The 25,016-nt window shown below is 38.7% G+C and overlaps 1 protein-coding gene across 1 annotated transcript in view; it reads right to left on the bottom strand.

The window, feature by feature from the left end:
- The window catches only part of pea (ATP-dependent RNA helicase pea), a 149,527-nt gene that overhangs the window by 80,951 nt on the left and 43,560 nt on the right, over window positions 1–25,016 (bottom strand). The window contains exons 6-9 of the mRNA XM_067147677.2: window positions 22,568–22,683; window positions 22,185–22,326; window positions 15,074–15,280; window positions 8,644–8,767 (exon numbers count right to left, since the gene is read on the bottom strand). Of these exons, the coding sequence (XP_067003778.2) occupies window positions 8,644–8,767; window positions 15,074–15,280; window positions 22,185–22,326; window positions 22,568–22,683 (589 nt within the window). The remainder of the gene's footprint in view (window positions 1–8,643; window positions 8,768–15,073; window positions 15,281–22,184; window positions 22,327–22,567; window positions 22,684–25,016) is intronic.

Raw genomic sequence — 25,016 nt, 5'->3', positions numbered from 1 at the left:
GCTCTTGTGATCTCCGTTGTCTCTGTTAGAAGATCTTTGATCTCCTGCAGGAATGAGCTATTCTATTTTGTGAATTTCACTAACCTGATTTTTATCTTTTACTATCCCGAGTGGGGATTGTGTTCTTTATATTGAAAGTTACGATTCATAATCGGACCAGGATGGATGTTCTAATAACCTCCGTATTAGAATGGTATGTAAGGCATAGTTCCAGATGGAAGTCTCATAATTTATACTTACTAGTATCTTAAACTCATGCAAAGTTAATGTTTTGTTTCATGTCTATGCGGGTGTATTGACGGACATGAAAACCTGAAATATTGTTTCCTTTTTGCATTCCTTTATGTGAGGTGTTTTAGGCATTTCAATTTTATTAATTCTTTCATTAATCAGCCAGCCCATTCCGAGTGGCAGTGTCCTTGTTTTTGTTTATTTTCCTTTTGTGTTCCTTGTATCTTGATTATAAACAACACAGGATATTTGGTTTTGTGCCTGTTTCTTTTATTTGCCATGGTTTACTGGAGACCTTTTCCTGATAAGCATTGATGGTTCAGTCATGCGTGTTTCCACTGCATGTCCGTCCACACGTTTTGCCGAGGTAAGGTATTATGCTGCTATTGCTATTTGATTTACGTCGCACCGACACAGATATGTCTTACGGCTATGATGGGATAGGAAAGGCCTAGGAATTGGAAGGAAGCGGCCATGGCCTTAATTAAGGTACAGCCCCGCCATTTGCCTAGTGTAAAAATGGGAAAACACGGAAAACCATCTTCAGGGCTGCCGACAGTGGGGCTCGAACCCACTATCTCCCGATTACTGGATACTGCTTGCACTTAAGCGACTGCAGCTATTGAGCTTGGTAAAGGTATTATGAACCCAAACTGCATTCATTTACCTGTCCCAGAAATATGTGTATTTGTACGGAAGTTAAATGATGGGATTCTCCCGTCGTATAAGATATATGAGGAGCTACTCAATATTGGTGCTCTATTTCATGTGATAAGATTGCGTACCAAATCCGATATTTTCTGGTCTCCTTGCTTATCTCCCTACATGTGTGATTGAGTTTTGAATGACTGTGTTAATGTCTCGCCTTGTTTCTAATTTTTGATTTTGTATGCCATTACATAACCTTTCCTTTTCTTTTGTGGGAGGACATCTTGTTATTGTGACGTCAAGCGCCCCAGGTAGACGTCAACCCTTTTCCTTTCCTTTGTTCACTGCCCTTTTATTTTACTCCTTGTTGAGCTATGTCTGCCCAGCTCCAAAATAGGCTTTACACCAGGAACGTTGTCTTGGAAACGGGGAATAACAGCAACTGATTTTTTGGTGAACAAGAAAGAAAGTAAGGCAAGCAGAAGGAGCTTAAATAAGATTAATATTGTTCAACAATGTCAATCACAAGAGTGACTTTGAAAAGGAGAATTCCAGGTGATAGGAATTCCCTCTTATAATCTTAAAAACTCCAATAAATAAAGGAATAAAGAAAACCAGAAAGATCAGACAGAAACATTTTGGCAAGAAGTTTCAAACACCTTAGAACAAATTCCATTCAAAAACACAATAATATTGCTTGGAGATTTGAATGCTCAAATCGGCAAAGAACGTTGACATCGATCTATAATAGGTAAATTCCCTGCTCATCGAAGAACAAATGCTAATGGAGAAAGACTCATTAGTCTATGCAGAGAACATAATATAGTCCTAAAATCTACATTCTTTTAAAAACTTCCTAGAAATCCAATCTGTGGTGAGAAACAACTTAACCATGTTGCCATAAGTAGACAGTCTGCACCAGACACACTTAACGTAAAGGTTGCTAAGAGTGCCAGTTTGGATTCAGACCACTATCTGTCAATCATTAAATTCAAAACTAAACCAATAGGTAGAAAAAAGAATCAATATCAACCTAAAATTTTGACGTAGTAAAACTCTTGGAAAACAGGACACCTAAAACATGGGTACAACTTCAAAAGGACATTTTACAGACAGCAGAAGAAACTATTCTTCTTAAAAAGAAAAGAGTTTGGAACATATGGAATGCAAACAAAAATGATAAAAATAGAAGCAATTTCATAGAAGCCAGGAAGCTTGTATCAAAAGGCCCCAAAAAGATCAAAATACAACATATGAAAGACCAACTAACAGCAATGGAATTGGACTTCAAACAGAACAACTCAAGAGACTTTTACAAAGCATTTAAAAACAACACTACCAAGTTTAGATTTCAGAGATCCAAAAACACAGAGAATTGGTTATAACTAGAGATGGGAATTTGCTTATTTGCCTACTTTATTCCTATGTTCAAAAACGTAGGCTTTTGAGATATAAATCTATTTTAGGGTTCTTTAAGCTAGATTTCGTTGGTTTTATTGTGCCTATAAATGCCTATTGCAGGGGTTTGTGCCTATTTGAAGTATAATTGCCTATTTGATGCCTTTTGAATCTATTTTAAAGAAGCCAATTTTCTTCTTCTGATGTGCTCTTCTTTCTCAAGACCTGTTTACCCCACAAACAAAAATGGGAATTCTCAAAAGTCACCAGAAATAGTTCTTGGGATATTTCCATCAGGAGAAACTAGGAACAATATGACCTGGAAGTCTTCAAACCCTCCAACCTTCTAAGACATATGCGAGTACTATGAAGTAAGTTGCACAACCCATATCCCTTATACCTCTTTCTCGAGGTGAACTTTTGTACGCGTACGCTTTACCTTCAGGACGTTGCGATTTATTGTGAAGAAGTTTGTCTGTGACAATGCCCAAAGAAAAAATACTGGGTGAGTTGACTGTGCACTTAGGGGCGCGCAGCTGTGACCTTGCGTCCGGGATATAGTGGGTTCGAGCCTCACCGTCGGCAGCCCTGAAGATGGTTTACCATGGTTTCCCATTTTCACACCAGGCTGTACCTTAATTAAGGCCACGGTCGCTTCCTTCCCACTCCTCGGCCTTTCCCATCCCATCGTCACCATAAGACCTATCTGTGTCGGCATGACGTAAAAAAAATATTATTGCAAAGAAAAATCATCGTCCTACTGGCTAAAGTGATGGGTCACAGGGGATCCCAGTTTCACTGCGGATGGAAGGGTAGTCTTCTGCCAAGCTTGCTGTAAGGAGGTAAGTTGGTTTGTTTCTGTTATCTTTTTTTGTGTGTGTGTGTGTGTGACTGAATTATGATCGCATTTCACTGTAGCATTTATATGCCTAATAATTTATGTATCGTGGAAAGTTGTTTTGTTGCAATGCTGTATTAGACGTGAATTTTCAATAATTTATATTGCTAAAATATAAATAATCATTTAATTACTGAACGAGGAGTTAGAACGCCGGTGGTCTCTTGTCATAGAATGCATGAACATTAAAAATCGGTATTTTCTTTGAAAATAGAGATTTACAACTGAAATATTTTCTTTCTTTGTTTCTTTCTTAATTTCTTTACCCTCCAGGGTAGGTTTCTCCCTCAGACTCAGCGAAGGATCCCACCTCTACTGTCTCAAGGGCAGTGTCCTGGACTTTGGGTCGGGGGACTAGTACCTCGCCCAGACAGCGTCACCTTCTCTGCTGAAAAGGGGCCTTGTGAAGGCATAGGAAGATCGGAAGGGACAGGCAAAGAAGAGGGAAGGATGTGGCCGCGAACTTAAGTTAGGTACCATCCCGCCATTTTCCTGGAGCAGAAGTGGGAAATCACAGAAAACCACTTCGAGGATGGCTGAGGTGGAAATCCAACCCACCTCTACTCAGTTCACCTCCCAAGGCTGAGTGGACCCCGTTCCAGCCCTCACACCACTTTTCAAATTTAAGGCAGAGTTGGGAATCGAACCCGGGCCTCCGTGGGTGGCGGCTAATCACACTAACTACTACACCACAGAAGCGGGCTACAACCGAAATGTCATTTACAAAATCGTGAGTAACTTTCACCAGCGCTACGTGTAGGCTCTAGTGAACTCTATTACACTTCCACTAAGCCTTCGCGAAACATAGTTTGAAGATCGAATGTGGTGTAGATAGGACGATGTCACAGCATGTTTTGCAAGGCTCCAAAGACTATCTTTACAAGATCAGGCCAGGGAAAAGACCATTAGTCTTTATTGGTGAGGTCCGGTTAGTAACCGTTGTGCTGTGGGGAGGGGGGCAAGCAAAGAGAGTCTGGGGTGCGTAAGCTCTAGCATCCGATCTAGAATCTTGCTCAATTGTGACATAAAGTAAGGTTATGAGTGCATGTCACCACAATTTCAAATCATGCGGTTTTCTAATTTTCAACGAGGGTGGTAGCCTAATGGACACACATGATGCCGGATCTATTGCAGGCAACAGAAAATAGTTTTTATGACAGCTGACCTGGCTGACCAAAGCCAGCGAATAGTAACAAAAGAAATGTTCACAAATCGGAGATTTATAGTGCCTCCATTTTAAATCTTCTGTATAAGTAAGAATACTGCTAGGGGGAGCTTGGTGAGTACCTGGCAAGCATATAGGAAGGATCTCTCCTCTCCACTACTCAGGTATCCTTTCACGTCATTTTTCTTATTTTTTCACCTGGTGAACTCGACAGGAAACTGCCAGATTACAACTGAACATTTCTGAGGACATATTTCCACTTAATTACGAATTTGCTTGTTCCTACTTTAAAGTTTTATACTTCTAGAAACATCACCACCAATAGTCCAGTTTTTTATAAAACAAATGCATGTCATACATGTTATACACTAAGCAGAGTTGCCAATTAGCCCAGCTGTAGAAATTTAAGATATAGGAACATTGTAATTTAAGTCAATTTTATTATTTTTCAGATCAAATGTGAAAAGATACTATACAGATCAACAATGAAATACCGTGATGCATTTGACACAAGTACAAAAAGCGTTGTCATCGCAGCTTTTCTACCAGTACACTGTGAACAGCGACCAACAACAATTTTCTATAGACATGCGCACTGCAATGGTGGCAGCTAATATCCCCCTGCATAAACTGGAGCATCTTCAAACTTCAGCAAGCTGCCGGGAGCAATCACTGAATTGGATAAGAGTGGCTTTCCCTGGTTGAGTCTTTTTTTTTCTTTTTTGCTAGGGGCTTTACGTCGCACCGACACAGATAGGTCTTATGGCGACTATGGGACAGGAAAGGCCTAGGAGTTGGAAGGAATCGGCCGTGGCCTTAATTAAGGTACAGCCCCAGCATTTGCCTGGTGTGAAAATGGGAAACCACGGAAAACCATCTCCAGGGCTGCCGATAGTGGGATTCGAACCTACTACCTCCCGGATGCAAGCTCACAGCCGCACGCCTCTACGCGCACGGCCAACTCGCCCGGTGGTTGAGTCATTTAGGGTTGTGGAAGAAGACAGGAGAAGTTATGACCGAACCTCTGGGAAGGTAGCCGCTGTCAGCAAAAAGTTACATAAGAGTCCTGCAGCAGAATCCATTATGAAAAGCGACGGTAAAAGTAGCCAGGGTGCTACGAGGTGAGGCAGATGAAGCAGCTGAAATAAAACCAGATGAAGTGGCTTCACTGAAGTTTTGTCCAATCACTTCCTGTGATGCTGAGAGATCTTTCTCTCAGTACAAAACATTCTGCCCGAAAGGAGAACAAGATTGTTACCGGAAAACATTGAAAGTTGCTTGCTGTAAATTCCTTTTATAGTTATTGAGTGTGTTATTAAATTATAAGTAGTGTTATTAAATTATAAGTATTTTTTTCATGCCTATTTTGTTGCCTATTTTACACGTTAGCGCCTATTTTGGCTAATTTAAGAGCCTATATGCCTGCCTATTTTAACTGTTTTTAGTGCCCATAATTCTCGTCTCTAGTTATAACACAGAAAAATGTAGGATACTTGCAGAATACTTTGAAGAACTATATAACAGCGATCCACCAGAAGAGAAATTAAATTTTGATAATACAACAACAATACAACCAGACTCAAAACCACCAACAAAAGAGGAAATCAAAGAAAAAAATAAAGGAACTTAAAAATTACAAAGCACCTGGGGAAGATATTATAGTTGCTAAATTGTGGAAATGTTCTAGTGACAATATGATAGAATGTTTAACAGAAATCATAAAAGAAATCTGGACAAGAGACACTTTACCAGCAGGATGGACATCAACATTAATACATCCACTACACAAAAAAGGGAATAAATCACCCAAACAACTATAGGGGAATTTCTCTTTTACTAATTACGTATAAGATTTTGTCCAAGGCACTCTTTACATACATACATACGTACATTTATCATTATAGACTGTTATGCCTTTCAGCATTCAGTCTGCAAGCCTCTGTGAATTTACTAAATGAAGAAGAAGAAGAAGAAGAAGAAGAAGAAGAAGAAGAAGAAGAAGAAGAAAGGGAATCAAAGTCCGTAAGTTCTGTTATGTAAATTGTAACTACTTAATTATAAGAGGACTTCACCATCGTGTTCACAATACCACGTTTTATTATTATTTACACACACACACACACACACACATCACAGAGTAAAAAAGGTAACTACTGTATATACAAATACAAAGAATACAATATATCACATAGTTGACGTAACCAATGTCCATCCGCAACAAGTTCTAGCCTACAACCAACCTTGCATCCTTTATCCTGTGTATGACTATGTTATTAATGAGTGTTCATGGACCCTGCACTGCAATCTTTTAATTATGTGTTTGTATTATGTGGCTCTATATTACATCAAGAAAATTTGGCAAAAAGAAAACCCACCTAAAATCAAAATTGGAGCAAAACCCTCAATAAGAACGAACTGCCTAGGGTTTGCAGGTGATTTAGTTCTTTTAGCCCTTGACATGGAAGAAGTCTGTGCTCAGATCACCAGTCTCCAGAAAATTTCATTAAAAATAGGATTACAAATATCCTTTGAGAAAACTGAGATCATGCCAATGAAACCCCTTGACATAAAAGAAGTCATCATAAATGATCAAAAATTAACATAGTCCTACACTTTAAATACCTTGGAGAAATCATTATACACAACTTAAGTGAGAAAGCAACATGGATAAATAGAACCAACAAAATGAAAAAAGCACAATTTCTAACTTGGTCAACTTATAACAAAAAATAATTTTCAATAGACACTAAGAGCCAACACTACAAAACTGTAACTTTGCCTGAAGCCACTTATGTTTTCGAAACCTTGTTCCAAATTAAAAATGAAAGAAGAACTGATCAGCTCCTCAAAACTGAAAGAAGAATTATTAGAACTTGCATAAATACAAAGTAGCAGGTTGAAGGAGTCTGGAGAATCTTCCCCAATAAAACTGTCTATCGAGAGATTGACCCAGTTACCAGCACAATGAAGAAGAAAAGAATCTCTTATTTCTTTCACATCTTACAATTACCAGAAAACAGGATTTTACGACAACTAGTGATGAGAAATCTGTGAAAGAAGACAGGAAGGCATTGGATTAAAGAAATTCAAGAGGATCTCCAAACAGCTGGACTCGATATTACTGATACAGAGAATAAGAATAAAATCACCACCCTTCTTAAGAATCACAAATTTTCATCATCATCATCATCTTAATAGAATTACAGCTTCTTTTAACAGTTTCCTTAATTCATACTTTAATAAATATGTGCGACTTCATCTTATCGTTTCTATCAAGTAGACTAGTTTATTGATGTTTAGCGTAGGTTATAAGACCCTGGATCCGGATGATGTTTGGCCCACTCTGAACCACATTCACAGCCATTTTATCCAACGAATTAGGTAGCTGAGTACACACCGCTGTAACACATCAAATGTTTTTGGCAACGCAAGGATGGGAAAGGTAGTGGCCATGGCCTTAATTAAGATACAGCACCAGCATTTACCTGGTGTGAAAATGGGAAACCACGGAAAATTATCTTCAGGGCTTCTGACAGTGGGATTCAAACCCATCATCTTCTGAATGTGAGCTCACAGCTATGTGACCCTAACAGTGCGGCCAACTCGCTCAATAAGGTGAACTCTTCTCGGGCACAAAACCCTGTGGTGCCATTTGAAGCATAATAAGGATCAGTTTAAACAAATAATGAAGGTCACAAACATTATTCCTCAAACTAGGGACACACTTGCCAAGAATCTTTTGCTTTGACACCAAATCACCTCTGCCTGTTTGAGCAAGAGTGTTACAGGGAAAAAGAGGCAGACTAGTCCTCCCCTAATCCTCAAGTATAATCTGTGTGGACAATTGTTTCGTAGTGAAATTGGCTTGTTCAGTCATCAGAGGTGCAAGAACAAACAGCATTGAGTGCAAGTGGATTTTAAGCAGGAGAAATCATATATTTGGAAATGAGTAACAGCTGCTGCCAATGATAAATTTCTACAAGTCGTGGAAGACTGCTATTAGGGGGTCATAATTGTTATTTTCAAGAAACGACATAAGAAAGTATGAAATAATTATATAGGAATCATAACCGTATCTGATGTTGCTAAAATCATGGAAAGAATGCATGAAAGAAGAAAAGTTGAAAATGCACATACAAGAAGAATAGTTATATTGACCTTAATTTCCAAAAATATTGCAACTTTTTACAGGGGTCATAAAGACAAAAAGGTTCTATGTTCTATTTCAATGAATAAAGGATTATTTTTCCATCTTGAAAATAAAAAACAAATTCCTATAAGAAAAAAAGTGTGATAAACTTACCTTCAGGTAAAGGATCAATCCAGTTCTTGTTCAAACCAGTAGGAATAGAGTCCATTTCCTGTTCACGCTGAAGCATCTTAACTTCACGTCGTTCTTTTGCCAATGCACTCTGCATCATCGCTGCCTGCAAGATAGAAATATTAACTAAATAATAACAATGCTATCATTCTCAAGAATTAAAGTCTCCATGATTGATAATATTTTGAAAATATTGCCATAAAAACATAATATAAAATTATCCAATAAGTCTGTAAAAGCAGAAGAAGAAGAAGAAGAAGAAGATGATGATGATGATGATGATGATAAAGAGAATGAAGACAGGAATGTATCAAGTAAAAATAAAACAAAAAAGTTGAGACCATTATACAAAGACATCAGACAGACAACAGATCCTCTACTGGTGAAAGATGTTTAAGATTAATACTTAACTTAAGGTCATTAATTCATTAAACAAGGAAGGAAGACACCCTCTGTGAAAAGTGGCTGTGCTGTAAATAAAGTGGAATGGCTTTCCAAAGATAATGCTAGCATACCAGAACCTTTTACCATACCCCTGTCTGTCAGGTACAGATAATAATAGACCATATTCACTTCTGAATCTTACGTATTGTACCTGTACATCCTTCACTCAATGTGAGAAAAACTGAGGACAAACAAGTGACAAACCATATACAGAAAGAGAAGAACACGTAATAGGATACCGTATATACAATGACAGGTCAACGTGCAAAAAGGGCACAACAGAACCAAAAGAAAAAAAAAATTACAAAAGGAAATTACACATCTTCATACACCACAGTTTGGATATAGACAGCCTCGCTCTCTCTTTCTTTTCATCAACCCCAGTTGTTCTACACTCATTTCTACTTCTCTCTTTACTTTTCCTGTGTTTACCTAATTTTCTGCTTATCTTACATTTCCCACAAAAAGACTGAAGGTCTGTCAAAATGGCCCTCAATGACTGTTCAACCTTGCCATCCTGCTGAAATTGGAAAGCAGAAAAAATTTCATCTATCCATACAACACAATTTGCAGAGCTGCTGCTATACAACACAGAGTCTAGCACGACAATGAAACATATTGTAAATGTACTTGTTTCTCCCATTCTAAAATTTAGCACAGGCCTATACATTTTTAAAATCCAAAATGCAGTAATGTGATTTTAGATTTTAAAAGACAAAATATCTACAAGTTAAACATAACTAAAATTTTCTTCATGAAAAACAAAACAACTTGAATTTAATGACCGCCATGTGGTTAGGAGCGCGCAGCTGTGAGCTTTCACCTGGGAGATAGCGAGTTCGAATCCCACTGTCAGCAGCCCTGAAGATGGTTTTCCATTTTCACACCAGGCTGTACCCTAATTACGGCCACAGTCACTTCCTTCCAACTCCTAGCCCTTTCCTATTCCATTGTCGCCATAAAACCTATCTGTATCGGTGCAACGTAAAGCCAATAGCAAAAAAAAAAAAAAATTAAATGACCAAAGTTGAATGTAAGGTTCCTTAATGATGGGGATGTGAGTATTTATGTGATAGTGCTCCTGCTTTACTGTATATTTCTATTTAGAATAAAGGTGAAGATACATAAACAAGTTTCGGGAAAATAAAACTGTATGGGTACATCCCTTTTCATCCATCAATAGGCTAAAGTTTAAAAAGAATTTTAAAAATCAAGGTCACATTCAATTCATTTTTGGTTTGATACTGAATTACTCCAACATCTATAACAAATTTCCTGCTCTTTGTATACAGCAGAACAGGGGGCGGAGTCACTTCCGTTGACACGTTTTTTTCGGATGAAATTTGAAATTAAATGTTGAAATAAAAATGCATAAACTCTGTTAAGCAAAGGTGCATACTGCATATTAACATTAAAATGTTTACATAATGTCACTCATTGTATAAAATCAGCGATTTTCTTCTGAATTTTCTTGGTGCAGTGCTGTCATGCAGCTATATCGTGCCACCGTTTAATCAACATCAGCTGGTGTAGATCTATTGCTTTGTTCAACAAAGCACAAAGCAATCTGAAATAATGAAACAATTTCTTTTGTTACTTCTTCTTCTTCATCCATTCCCTTCTCCAGATTCTCTCTGGGTAGGGTAGTATAATAAAGCCATCCGCCTTACTCGATCTTTCCACCATTCCTCTTCTAATACTTTATTTCTATGGACTCCTTCTTCGCTATTTCTCCTTGTTTTCCACCTTTCTCCATTTCCCAAAGTATTTCACATTTTTCTTTTAAAGAAAACTGCTTTTGCTTCTTCTGATCCATATTGGTGAAAGAGTTAACAGGCACACTAATAGACACGTTGCTTCACGAATGAAAGATAAACAACGAACGCCTCGTGAGACATGAATAAACGGAATGCAGTACTGAAGGTAGAGATATAAAACCGTAACGTTCATTGGTTGACTGTAAATGTGTGTTCCTACCCAGCCAATAGTGTTACTTCTTACGTATTGATTACTTTGAAATCTATATCCAGCTCGACCAATATGTATGGAAAATGGCTACCTGAACCATATCATGTAAACGCGAATACTGCAATCCACTCACCTCAATATTTGAAGACACCGGTATTTTTATTAATAGAAAATTGGCTTTAATTTGCTTTTTGTGCATAAGAAATTAATCCTACATACAGTAGAACCTTGATCATTCAAAATCGGTTATTTCAAAATTTCGCATATTTACATGAAGATCTCGTTCCCGGAAACATGAGGTACAGTTTTGCATGTTATTTCAGTTGTTTAATTTGAAATACAGATAATTCATAATTCGAAGAACAATGTCAGCCCCATTACCGAAATTCAGACTTTTAATTCAAAACTGCCTTTACATTTTTTTTTAAATAGTATTTTATTTTTCCGTGTCATGATAGAACGAGTCTTCCGGAACGTACAGGGTAGCTTCCCGCATTTTCACTCACTTTGGTGTGTCTACAGTGTGCTTCATATTTGCTAGGTTCGAGTGAAATCGTAATTCATTTGTACTCAGCGTTTTAAGGAACACCACAATATCACGTAGCAGGCAGTGTGCGGAGAAGGAGAATCCGCGAACACTGGCCATTCCGACAGTTGGCGAGGTGGTGGTGGTGATTATTGTTTTAGGAGGAAGTACACGTGGCTCATATAATCAATTCGTATGCACCGAATGATATTGTCAATGCCGATGACACTGCATTGTTTCTTTTAATGCCGAGCCCAAACGGACTTATGATTTTAAAGGAGAGAACTACCAGCCGGGTTGGGGTCATTGTACTGTGTTGCAATGCACGCTGAAGCGAGAGACTTTATCCCCTCGTCATAGGAAACTTCAATAAGCCACGATGTTTTAATGGTGTCGGGCACTTTCCGTGCAAGTACAGGGCATATAAAATGCATGCAATACAGTAATCCAATGAATAAAGCACTTGCACATGAGAGCCAGCATAGATTTCTCCTTGTCTTTGAATCATGCTTTTTTTTTTTTTTCATTGCGTGAGATTATGTTTGTCAGTGAGTTATCCGAGTGCATTATCTGAATACTGTAAATGCACCTTGTGGGATACATTTTGGAAATAGTTTTTTCCATGACACTTTAAAGGTTTAAACTGTAAATCAAGGTTAATTGCATGCAGTAACAGGTCTTAGAATATTTTGTGATGCAACAAGGGTTGGCACTTCTGAATTAAGAGTTGACGATTAATTCGAAGTCCGGTTTTTGCATCCAATGACTTTGAATTAACAAGGCTTTACTGTAATGACATTCAATACCGGTACACCACCACTGATTAAGATAATCTTCATGTGCTGTTGGGTAAGCAATCTGCTCATCAGAATTGCGATGTGTTTGCTTACTTTCACCCTGTTTCGTAATCGGGTAGTTTCGCCTGTGTTGTACAGAGTGTGACGTCTGGTATTAGCTGTACAGAAATATGTTGTGCGATATACCCGGTGATTTAAACAGGATGATTTTCAATTATATTTTGAAGAAAAAGGTTACATTTTAATGTGTTATTCTGAAAGTTTGGAATTAGTTACAATGAAATACTTTAACACTTATTAAATAGGGAAAAGGAAAGGGGCCTAAAAATAATTTTGCTATTCTGAACATTTCGTTAAACTGGCGTTCGTTACAATGACATTTTACTGTAGTTACTCACTTTACATTTTAGTGCGCAGTTATAAACTTCAAAGTTGTTATATTTTAGTTTATTGTTACAGTATTTTAGTTTAGAGCACGTGCGTTCCTTTTTTGTGTTGCAAGATGGCTAAGCGTCAGTATTCTTCCAAGACACTCAGCGAGAAATTGAAAATTATAATGGAGGTCGACAAAGGACAAAAAACAAAACTGAAATAGCTAAAGACTTTGGAATTCTTGTGTCCACGCTTTCAACATTTCAAAAAAAAAAAAGTGAGAGCATAGAAGCTCAAGAAATTCAGGGTGTAAATACAGCAAAGCGAATGCGCATCGAGGAGCTAAACACTCTGATTAGGAAGTACAATAAATTGATCAGTGGTTTCCACATGTTCGGGCGAACAATATCCATGTTGATGGTGAGATTATTAAGGGGAAGGTGAATGAACTGGCGCTAAAGATGGGGCTTGAGTTTCAGTATTCAAATGGGTGGATTAAGCGTTTTAAGGAACGGCACAATATCACATGGCAGGCAGTGTGCGGAGGAGCAGAATCAGTGAACACTAGTGATGCAGACAGTTGGTGAGAAAGAGTGGCTAACATAATTAATTCATATGCACCGAACAATATCTTCAATGCTGATGAGACTGCATTGTTTTTTCATGCCGAGCCCAAACGGACTTATGATTTTAAAGGAGAGAAGTGCCATGGTGGGAAATCTTAAACAAGGATAGGATCACAGTCCTTCTGTGCGGACGGAAGCGAGAGACTTCCTCCCATCGTCGTAGGCAAGTTTGAGAAGCCACAATGGTTTAAGGGCATCAAGCATTTTCCGTGCAAACACAAGTCGTCTAAAAATTCCTCGATGACAGGCAGAATTTTGGAGGAGTGGCTGGTATGCCTTGAGCCCAAAAGGGCATACCAGGACAGAAAAATACTTCTGTTGTTGGATCAGTGCGCTGCACACAAACATAATTTACTTTTAAAACATGTGTGCCTTCTTTTTTTCTGCCGGCCAACACTACCAGCTACTTGCAGCCCCCAGATCAAGGTATAATTTCATATGTGAAACATGCCTACAGAAAGCGACTGGTGTGTTACTTTCTACGTGAGGTTGTTAGAAATATTCCGGCAGGAGAAATACACAAGTGGAACGTGATTGATGCAATGCAGAGTGTGACAGTTGCCTGGGACGCTATTCCTTCATCAACAATCAAGAACGGCTTCATCAAGTGTGGTTTTGGTTTTTAAATGAAGTAGAAGAAGGAGAAGATGACAATGAAGATGAATGGGAGGAGTTACGGCAAAAGTCCGATGTCGGTATGACTTTCTCCGAATACATCGCCATAGACCATTTGGAGATTACTTCAGAAGAGCGGGATCCCGCCATGATGATCAGCTGTGATCACGTGATGCCAGAGGGAAATGCAGCTACAGCTGATGTTGAACACAATGAAGATACGGCGCAGGCGGCAACTATTCCGTCAAAAAATGATGTACTTGCTGCCCTAGCCATGTTGGATTCTGTGATAAGTGCAAGTGATGCTGACGATGCTACAATTAAGGCTACGACCTATATGGAGCAGTTCGTAGCTAGTGTTTATTAAAAAAAAAAGAAGCAACCTCTCTTACATTCTTTCTTTAAAAGGCAATAAGCCTAATGTGTGGAAAAAAAACGTACTAAACCATTAAACATTTGCGAACTATTCAGGTGCTGTACAAGGTTATTTATTATTCTTGATGTTTGTGTTAAATATATGTCTGGGCTTTTAATGTTTGTTTTGTTGGTGTTGTGTTTCCAATCAGGACAGTCTTGTAGGCTCCCCTGCGCAAGTGCTTTATACTGCACTTAAATCAAGTAAGTTATAACCTATTTGCTTAAATTGCATCGTGCATATACAGTAGATTACAGTACTCTTTGTCATTGAATCATGTTCTATTTTTCCCGGGTGTGAGGTTACGTTTGACAGTGTATGGCGTTGTCCAAGAGCATTTTTCAAAAATGCACCTTGTTGGATACATTTCAGATTTTTTTTTTTCTCCATGGCATTTGAAAGGTTTAACTGTGAATCAAGGTGACTGCATGATATAAAGGCTCTTAGAATATTTTGTGATGTAGCCGGGGTTGGCATTTCTGAATTTCGAGTTAGTGGCGCTTAATTCAAAATCACGTAATTCAAAGTCCAATTTTAGTGCCCCAACGACCTTGAATTAACAAGGTTTTACTGTACATACATCAATATAAAATCCTCAGAACTAAACAACTCAACATTGTTGAGACAAATTATATATGTATTTGTTTACCTGTGCTAGAGAGCCATCAGGGTTTTTAACGATGCGAACTGGGCTGAGATCATGCAACATTCGTCCATGACCCTGAAGGAAAGGAGGCTCATCTTCCACCATTTCAATTTCAATGTCTTCCTCCTCATCCTCTTCCTTTGGCAGCAGTCCTGTCTCATCATCAAAGTCAGGCAACTCTGATTTGTCTACGCACGATGCAGCCAACATCTGGAAAGGAATGGAAATACCCACTATACAAGAGTACTGTTCTTGAAACTGCAGAATAATTCAGAGAAAAAAAAATCACATTTACATTCAATGCTGTCCATCTGCATTAGTATCAATATAATATTTATTCTACCTCAAACGATTGAAGTTGCCAAACAAACAAAGAATATCACACAATATAAATTTAGTAAACTAATTACAATATAGAATAAAAGATAAACAATTATTTCAATGATAATATAGAGAGAATGATCTTTAGTGACAAAGAAGAAACAGATAAAATACAAAAGAAAAATACTTTAACTGATTTAATTAATTGGGTAGGGTGTAGAGGTGATGCCTCAAGATTGATATCGAGGCTTTTAATGTATGCATACCGCAGCTCACAATAGTCTCATTGGCGCACCAGTGACCAGTAGCTTAGGAATGGTGCCCCTTGCACCCAGCATGAGCCTATGACCTCGATATCCTCAAGGTTGTACCTATTGAGGTAATAGCGAATGGTTCGTGAATACATTCTCTTTTTTTATTTTTATCAACTTCAGCGGGCTGTTGTGCATGTGATTCAAATCTTGATTGTCGAATCGAGAACGAAACCTTTTTTGCTTCTGGGTTTGAAGGCGATCATGTTGATTTGTCTTGTTCCACTGTCAACTGCAAGACCATGGACCTCTTCATGTACTAAATACCTTTTTCCATGGAGCATATCGGCCATGGACAACCAGACGTGATGGTGTTTCATAGGCATTCGCCGAATGGGCAAGATCCTAAGACGTGCAAAAGTTTCAATCTAACTGCATCATCTTGAAGTGGTTTCCGTCTTTGGATCTGCCTGGTATGGTGCGGACAAGGGCTACATTCGCTGTTATTTTGAGAGCATCTTTCCCCTCAGTGCTTGTTTTCTTATCCATTGGTTGGGTGGAGTAAACTCTTGATATAGGCATATGCCTTTGCCTTTCTGGTTAAATAGTCACCATTTTTTATATTCCTGGTCTCCGAAAGATCTCCTGAGTTTCATGGTGTCCAGCAGGCCATAACGTATCTGCAATTTAGCAGCAGTTTCAGTGAGGCATTCGATGTTAAGGGTGGATGCGCAATGTGCAGTTTTGACTTCGAGGTTTCTCGTTGCTGTAATGTTCTTCTTGGAAGCTTTGTGGAGGATGTTACATCTATTGATCTGTTTTAGAACTGCTTCCCATCTTGCGCAAAAAAGACCCAGACCTTTAACCACTTTGGTAGAATAGATCATTGCATCCGGTGTGTCTGCTGCTAAAAATTAGGAAATGTTTTTAATGTTTTAAAAATACTTGAAATATGTGACAAAAAAGTAAAAATATTTAATTATAATTCAGTTTATTTATGTGAATATAAACAATATGCAGTACCCCCGAATGCAATTTATGTATGCTATGCCTCACTGATTGCTGAAGAATTACAATAAACAATGAGATTCATCCTCAAACTGTCCACCACAAATGACCAACCATTATCTCAAAACACTGACATATACTGGGAAAATCAGCGCTCAGCATCATAAGATGTCAGTCTGGCAAATTTATAGCAGGGCATGTTGCTCACACTCTTCTCGGTGTCCATCTAACACATTCAAAATTTAGCACATAGTTTGAAACCACTAATGTCCTTTTCAAGGTAGTCAATTGTGCTACTAAGGAAATACAAGTCAGCAGATAAATATGCCAAATCATTTTTTACCACTGTGTCACTTAACATTCCCTGAAGGATTCCAATTGAAGTTGCATCATCTTTGTCCCATACATTAAGAACCGAGGTAAAACCATCAAAATACTGGATAATGCTCCATAATACTGGACTGCCATGAGCCATGATTCTATCGCATTGTTACTGAGGTAGGTCTCAGTGGTATGTTGGGATTTTTAGTCCTGAATACGTGAATTCTTCTCAGTGAATTAATGACCCATTAGAAATCAATTTATCCACATTAGGATATATTGTTCTAATTTCTTCGCATAGTCTGTGTAAACTATGCACAATGCATGTAACATCCATCATATTAGGATAACTAACAACAAGACCTGCTGCTGACTTCTTCATATATGCTGCAGCATCTCTCAATAACAGTAAAACATGGTCACATTTCAACACCACCTGACCACAAAATCTGCATGGCTTCACTAAATAATCTTGCAATCATCACATGGTTCGCAGTAGTCATTTGTTGGCATTTTAACAGAGAAAATTTCTTCGAAATCACTTCTTCATTTTTTAATACCCCAACAATGAATTTCCAACTTTCCTGCCAGTAGAGTCTGAAGTTTCGTCTAACATAACCCAGATCTTCTCATTTTCACACATTGAACGAATTTGTTGTAGAGTTTGTTGGTAACACTTGGGAAGATACTTTATTCTCAATGTTGACTCTTCAAGAGTGTCAAGATTTGAATAACTGGAAGGAAACTTCCTTAACACTGGATTATTTACCTTAGAAAGAGGTATGTCGGCTGACAAAAATGCCCTACATAAATCATCACAATAAACTGAAAATGTATTAGGTCCTGCAGAAGAACCTGGAACCGTATCACTAAAAAATTAGAGGCTGTTTCTTCTCCAGGCACAAAACTGCAGCGATATGTTTCTTACCCTCAAGGTGTTACAAGCTGTTCAGCTTTTATTGCTTTCCCACATGGTTGGCAGAACAGGACACATCCATCTGAACTAAAACTATCCTTAAATTCTGCAACATACTGCTGCAGACTATAAATTCTTGTTGCTTTTACTTTAGGCATTGTACTATTATTGGCTTGCACCTCACAGCACCGAAAACGAACAACATGTAAGTGATTCTGATCTGGTCTCATGCAGTTGGGAGGAAGGTCGGACACATGCTGCAAAATGGCTATGGATAAGGAAATCCCCGGCTTCTACGTGAGTGCGACCGATAAAATAAGAAACACACAGCTGGAAGCTGATATGCAGAAATAATATAACATACACTCTGCAATCAGGGCAGCAGATATTTATATCAAGATTAGATAGCTCACAGGTTCTTCCCCATTTAAGAAACACAAAACAGAAATGAAATCAACTGAAAGATCTAGCATATTGATTTTTAAAAATGTAAATATTATGTGGTAGTAACTGAAAAACAGGTATTTATTTAATTATAGAAAATTTTTAAAATGTGTATTTACATTACATACACTACATACATTTATTATCATCATAGACCATTATGCCTTTGAGCGGTCAGTCTGCAAGACTCTGCGAATTTACTAAATGACACCACAATCCTCTATTTGCAACTAGTGCTGTGGCCTCATTTAGTTCTATACCTCTTATCCTTAAATCACTACAAACTGAGTCTTACCATTGTTGTCTTGCTCCTTCCACTCCTCTTACCCTCCACAACAAAGTCCATTATTCTTCTAGGCAACCTCCTCCATTCGCCTCACATGACCCCACCACCCAAGCCGGTTTATGCATACAGCTTCATCCATCAAGTTCATTCCTAACTTAGCCTTTGATCTCTTCATTCTGAGTACCCTTCTGCCATTGTTCCAACCTGTTTATACCAGCAATCATTCTTGCTACTTTCATGTCTGTTACCTCTAACTTATGAATAAGATATCCTGAGTCCACCCAGCTTTCACTCCCGTGAAGCAAAGTTGGTCTGAAAACAGATAGATGTAAGGATAGTTTCATATGGGAACTGACTTCCTTCTTACAGAATACAGAATACTGCGAGCTCACTGCATTAGCTTTACTAGACCTTGATTCAATCTCACTTAGACTGCAGGCTTTTGGCACAATCTGCAATTAAGATCAAGTCATTAACATAGGCCAGGCTGCTTACTACATTACCACCTAACTGAATCCCTCCCTGCCACGTTATACCTTTCAGCAGATGATCCATGTAAACTACGAACAGCAAAGGTGAAAGATTACAGCCTTGTCTAACCAATGTAAGTACCCTGAACCAAGAACTCATTCTACCATCAATTCTCACTGAAGCCCAATTGTCAACATACATGCCTTTGATTGATTTTAATAATCTGGCTTTAATTCGATAATCCCCCAATATGCTGAACATCTTTCCCCTCGGTACCCTGTCATATGCTTTCTATAGATCTATGAAACATAAATACAGCTGTCTATTCCTCTTATTACATTTTTCAATTACCTGGCGCATACTGAAAATCTGATTGTGACAGCCCCTCTATGGTCTGAAACCACACTGGTTTTCATCCAACTTCTTTTCAACCAATGATCACACCCTCCCTTCCAGGATGCCAGAGAATACTTTGCCTGGTATACAGTACTAATCAATGAGATACCTCGATAGTTGTTTCAATCCTTCCTGTTCCCCTGCTTATGGATGGGTGGAATTACTGCTTTTGTCCAATCTGAAGGTACCCTATCAACACTCCATGGTAATCTTACTACTCTACAAAGCCATTTCATCCCTGCCTTCCCATTATACTTCACCATTTCAGGTCTAATTTCATCTATTCCTGCTGCTTTACCATCCTTTCCACTTCCTCAAGCGTAATTTCACCAACATCAGTTTCCTCCTCCCTATCAGCTTGTCTGTTAACAACACCAGCAAGAAGATTTCCTTTTACGTTGAGAAGATTTTCAAAATATTCCCTCCACCTCTCCAGTGATTCCCTGGGATCCCACAACACTGTTCATTTCCTTTTTCCCCTCCATTCCTAAGAATTTTTAACATTTCCCTGCTGCTTGACCTAGCCTTTCCAGGTTGTTATCAAAATCTTCCCACAACTTCTTTTTGGATTCAACAACTATTTGTTTCACTCTGTTTCTTTCATCTACGTATAATTTCCTGTCGGCATCAGCCCTTGTTTGAAGCCATTTCTGATAAGCCTTCTTTTTTACGTTTACAAGCTGCTCTCACTTCATCATTCTACCAAATTGTCGGCTTTTTCCCATCTTTACACACAGTTGTTCCTAGGCATTCCCTTGCTGTTTCTACTACAACATCCCTGTATGCCACCAATTCTCTTTCTATATCCCGAACCTGTTTACTCTTCCATACTTCTCACTAATCATATCCATGTACTTCTGTCTAATTTCCTTGTCCTGGAGATTTTCTACCCTTATTCGTTTGCAGACAGATTTCACTTTCTCTATCCTAGGCCTAGAGATTCTTAGTTCACTACAGATCAGATAGTGGTCTGTATCATCAAAAACTCCCTGGAAAACTTGTACATTCCTAACAGACTTCCTGAATTTGAAGTCGGTTAAGATATAGTCTATTATGAATCTGGTACCCCTAGCCTCCCATATGTAGCAGTGAATAGCCTTATGCTTGAAGAATGTATTCGTAATTGCTAAACCCATACTATCACAGAAGTCCAGCAAACGCTTCCCATTCCCATTAGCTTCCATATCTTCCCCACATTTACCAATCACCGTTTCATATCCTTCCATTCTGTTTCCAATTCTCGCATTGAAATGCCCATTAGCACTATTCTATCTTTGCGGTTGACCCTGACTATGATGTCACTCAATGCTTCATAAAACTTGTCAACTTCATCCTCATCTGCACCCTCACATGGTGAATACACTGAGACAATTCTCGTCCTAATTTCTCCAGCTGCCAAATCTACCCACATCATTCGCTCAATTACGTGCTTAACAGAAACTATGTTGTGTGCAATGGTATTCCTGATAAACAACCCTACCCCATACTCTGCCCTTCCCTTTCTAACACCCATCAAATACACTTTATAATCTCCTATCTTCCTCGTTATCTCCCCTTAACCGAATATAACTTATTCCTAGCACATCCAGATGCATTCTCTTTACTGACTCAGCCAGTTCTACTTTCTTTCTCCCATAAGCCCCATTTATACTGATAGCTCCCCATCGAATTCCATTTTGTTCGCCAAGTTGTTTCCAAGGAGTCCCTCGCCTGTCAAATGGGAGTGGGACTCCGTTACTCCCATAGGTCCGAGGCTTGCTTAAAATGTATGTATTTCAATTTTTTAAATGTAGTTATAAAAAATCTGAGCCCTGGTTATAACATCACTGATTCATTAACATGTGAAATACTATTCTGGACCATTATTGTAGCGCTATGAAAGACTCCACTAAAAAGCAGAATCCTTGTTCTTCTATGACAACTGTTTCATTACTTGATTTTATGTTTTTTAAATTTTCTTGTCTCAAAAAGTTGGGGGGGGGGTCTAATATGCAAGTAAATACAGTAAATAAGTCTCACATATTTAAACAGAATCCTAGTTTTAATAAAAATTACAATTTCATGTACAAAACAAGTAAAAAGGTATGGAAATCAAATGTAAAATATTGGAGGAAATTATAAAAGCAAGGGGGGCGCAGTGTAAAACATATTGTTTCAAAAGGGATGCAGTACACTTTGATTAGAATTTTTTAAACTCAGACCAGCTGTGTAAAGAAGAGCTATATGCAGGATAAGCTTTCACAATCTATGCTCACAGTTGTGGAACTGGCATAAGTGGCTAAAATTTAAAAGTGTTTAAATGTCAGCAGACTTACCAGTAGGGATTGTTGACAATGATACATGGGCCATTAAATCAACAATTACAACCACCACCACCACTACTTATTTTTGAATGCTGAAATACTACTTTCCAGGGAGAAATTCCAGCACCCTGAGATCTTAAAACCAATGACAGTTGAAATATTTTATTCATACAGAATTTCTATATTCAAATAGGTCAAAATGGAGAATATATGTTTCTACAGGAATATAATTTAACTTGATGTTAAACTTACTCTGAAGAGTGTTAGACAACACGAAACCAATGCTTACATAGTAATATTGGAATGCAGATGGCATGGCAATGTCATAAGAGTAGAAATACAATGGAAAAATATCATAAAATCAGAGACGGAAATAGAACAGCTATGATAAACAGACCTGCTTGATTTCCCACTTCTCAGGTGAAGAGATACGATGAACGCGTTTCCGGCTATGAGTCTCGTCCTCTTCTAGGATGGAACCCTGAAGTTCAAGCAGTGATGTGGGACGATCTGGATTCCGATGTGCTTGTTCTTCATCCCTAAAATATTACAAAAAATTTGAAAGGGCCCCATATTTAAATGAAAGAGCTTAAACATTACTATATCATCATAAATCTTTGTATTACACTTGTTTCCATTTTGGGTTACTAATAAGACTTCCCAAAAATAGTTTTTAATCATAAATTTCTTCCTCCCGTTTAAAAATAATGCTACAAAAAGCTTACTCAACATCATTACCAATGATTACAGTAATTACATAATTAATAAACATCAATCTACCTATCCCTGCCCATCAGCATGTTGTTGCTAGTTGGATTAAGATCTTCACCAGTTTCCTGATCAACATCCTTCATGGATAATGATACTTTCTGACCAGTGAAAGACAGTACCTTTACCTGCAATCAGAAAAAATACCTTCATCAATTTCAGTAAAGTAAATGTTAAGGAAAATACACTCATGAGGAACTGAATTAGAGATGGCTGATGGTAGTGGCACTGTGCTCGGCCCGGCGAATGTAATACACAGGTGTGGCAAAAAACAGCAAAGTCATCAGATCTCATATGGGCTGTATGAATAACAGTTGACTACAGGATGGGTAAGACACAAGACCTCAGCGTATTTGATGCCGGTCAGATTGTCGGTGTCAGATGTATGGGCCACTCATTTCTGAAGTCGCATAGACACTGGGCTTTCCGAGGGTCACACACCAAGAGTGTATCATGAGTACGTGGATTCGGGCGAAACCACTGCCAGCAGCATCAGCTATCGTGGTGTACAACACACTGATGACAGGGGTCGCTGTTGGCTAGGTCCGAAAATAAGAGTGGATAGACGGGCCATAGTGCAGCAGATTACTCATCAATTCAATGCTGGACAACAATGATGTGTGACCAGACATACCATCCAGAACCATCTCCTCGCCATGGGATAAAGAAGTGTCCCAACGAGGTGCCTCTGCTCAACACCCATCACCCATCACAACAACAGTCATGGGCAAAGGAACACTGCCACTGGACGCTTGAAGCAAGGAAAAAGGTTATCTGGACAGACAAGTCGATGTACCAATGGTACACGTTGATGATCAGACATGAGTGCATTATCAACCACATAAGGCAATGGATCCTTCTTGCCAGCAGGGTACAGTTCAGGCCAGTGGCGGCAAAATCTTTGTATGTGGACAGATCCGGTGGAATGAAATAACACCCTTGGTACATCAAGAAGTTAGTAAAATAACCACCTAATCGATACTTTATTATTGCCTCAAGCAAAATTGAATATAAATTAGCACTTACAGGACATGTTTCGACCACTTAGTGGTCCTCTTCAGATTCAATTTTGCCTGAGACAATAATAAAGTATTGATTAGGTGGTTATTTTACTAACTTCTTGATTATATTCATCGATACGGTCATGAAATGGACAACTTGTAATACCCTTGGTACATGGCGAACATTACACGAATCTGCTGGCAGATCATATTCACCCCCTTCATTCGCCCCCAGCACCCTGCAGGTAACCTATACCTACAGCAAGACAGTGCTCCAGGCCACCATTCCCTAATTGTGCCCAATTGGTTCGATGAGCACTCATGGATGTGAAGATGCTTGCTTGCCTGGCCTCTGAGGAGCCCTGATCACAATCACACTGAGCACATCTGGTATGCTTTCAAGAGCGATGTGCGTGACCTGGACACTGCACTAACCAATTTTCATGGATTATGGAAGGCTGTGCAGAGGTCATGGATCAGTATGGCTCACCGACGCTTCTGGTGTCTTGTGGAGTCCATGTCATGTTGCATCACTGCCATCATCAAGACGAAAGATGGGGTTGCTAAACACTACCAGCCAGGTATCGCTAATTCAATTGCTTATGAGTGTATAAGTAATGGAAAGGAATGAACAAAGCACAAATCAAGAACTGTATAAAAAGATGGAAATATGAAAAAGAGCACGTAATAGGACAAACACACACACACAAAAAAAAAAAAAAGGCCAGTCAGAGAAGAGGGAGCAACAGAAAGAGGAGACAAAGATCAAAAGTACAAGGACAATCTCCACATCTTCATACGCGCCCAACTTCACACAAATGGGCTGCCGCCTCATGAAACACATTTTGTCTACATCTATTTCATCTCAGCCCTCTGATGAGCTTATTCCAACTTCACAGGGGCACATTTAACATTCAATGAGGAGCCATCTTGTCTTCATATGGGAAATATAGCACAGTAAGAAAGCTGGATAAAAAGAAGAAGAAGAGGAAAGAGACATGAGATAAATACAGGTGGTAAAAAATGAACTAGGAGCACAGGACAAACACAGAAAAAGAAATGGATTCCAACATCAATATTATTATTTCTTCTTGCTTCTAAAAAGCAAGTTGTCACAAGGGTAAAGAGCACCAGTACAATAAGCTTGAGTGTACATTTGGCAGTATTACTGTATAGAACTTGAAGAATTTCATCACACATTGACGACCAACTGATCCCAGAGCACAACAGATTCAGACCTGGAAAAATATGCAGCAGCCAAGTTCTGATCCTGACTCAGCATATCAAAGATGGATATGAGAAAAATCTGGTCTCTGGTGTAGCCTTCATAGATCTTAATGCAACACATGATACAGTGAACCATAAGAGGCTCATAGTGTCACCAAAGTCATATGACCAACGAATGTCATACATGCTATGCTGTAGAACAGAAGGTCCCATGTTACGCTGCAACGGAAGAA

Source organism: Anabrus simplex, chromosome 5, assembly GCF_040414725.1.
Source record: "Anabrus simplex isolate iqAnaSimp1 chromosome 5, ASM4041472v1, whole genome shotgun sequence".
NCBI lineage: Eukaryota > Metazoa > Arthropoda > Insecta > Orthoptera > Tettigoniidae > Anabrus > Anabrus simplex.
The sequence above is the reverse complement of the archived record's forward strand: the minus strand, read 5'-3'. Positions and strand labels throughout refer to the sequence as shown.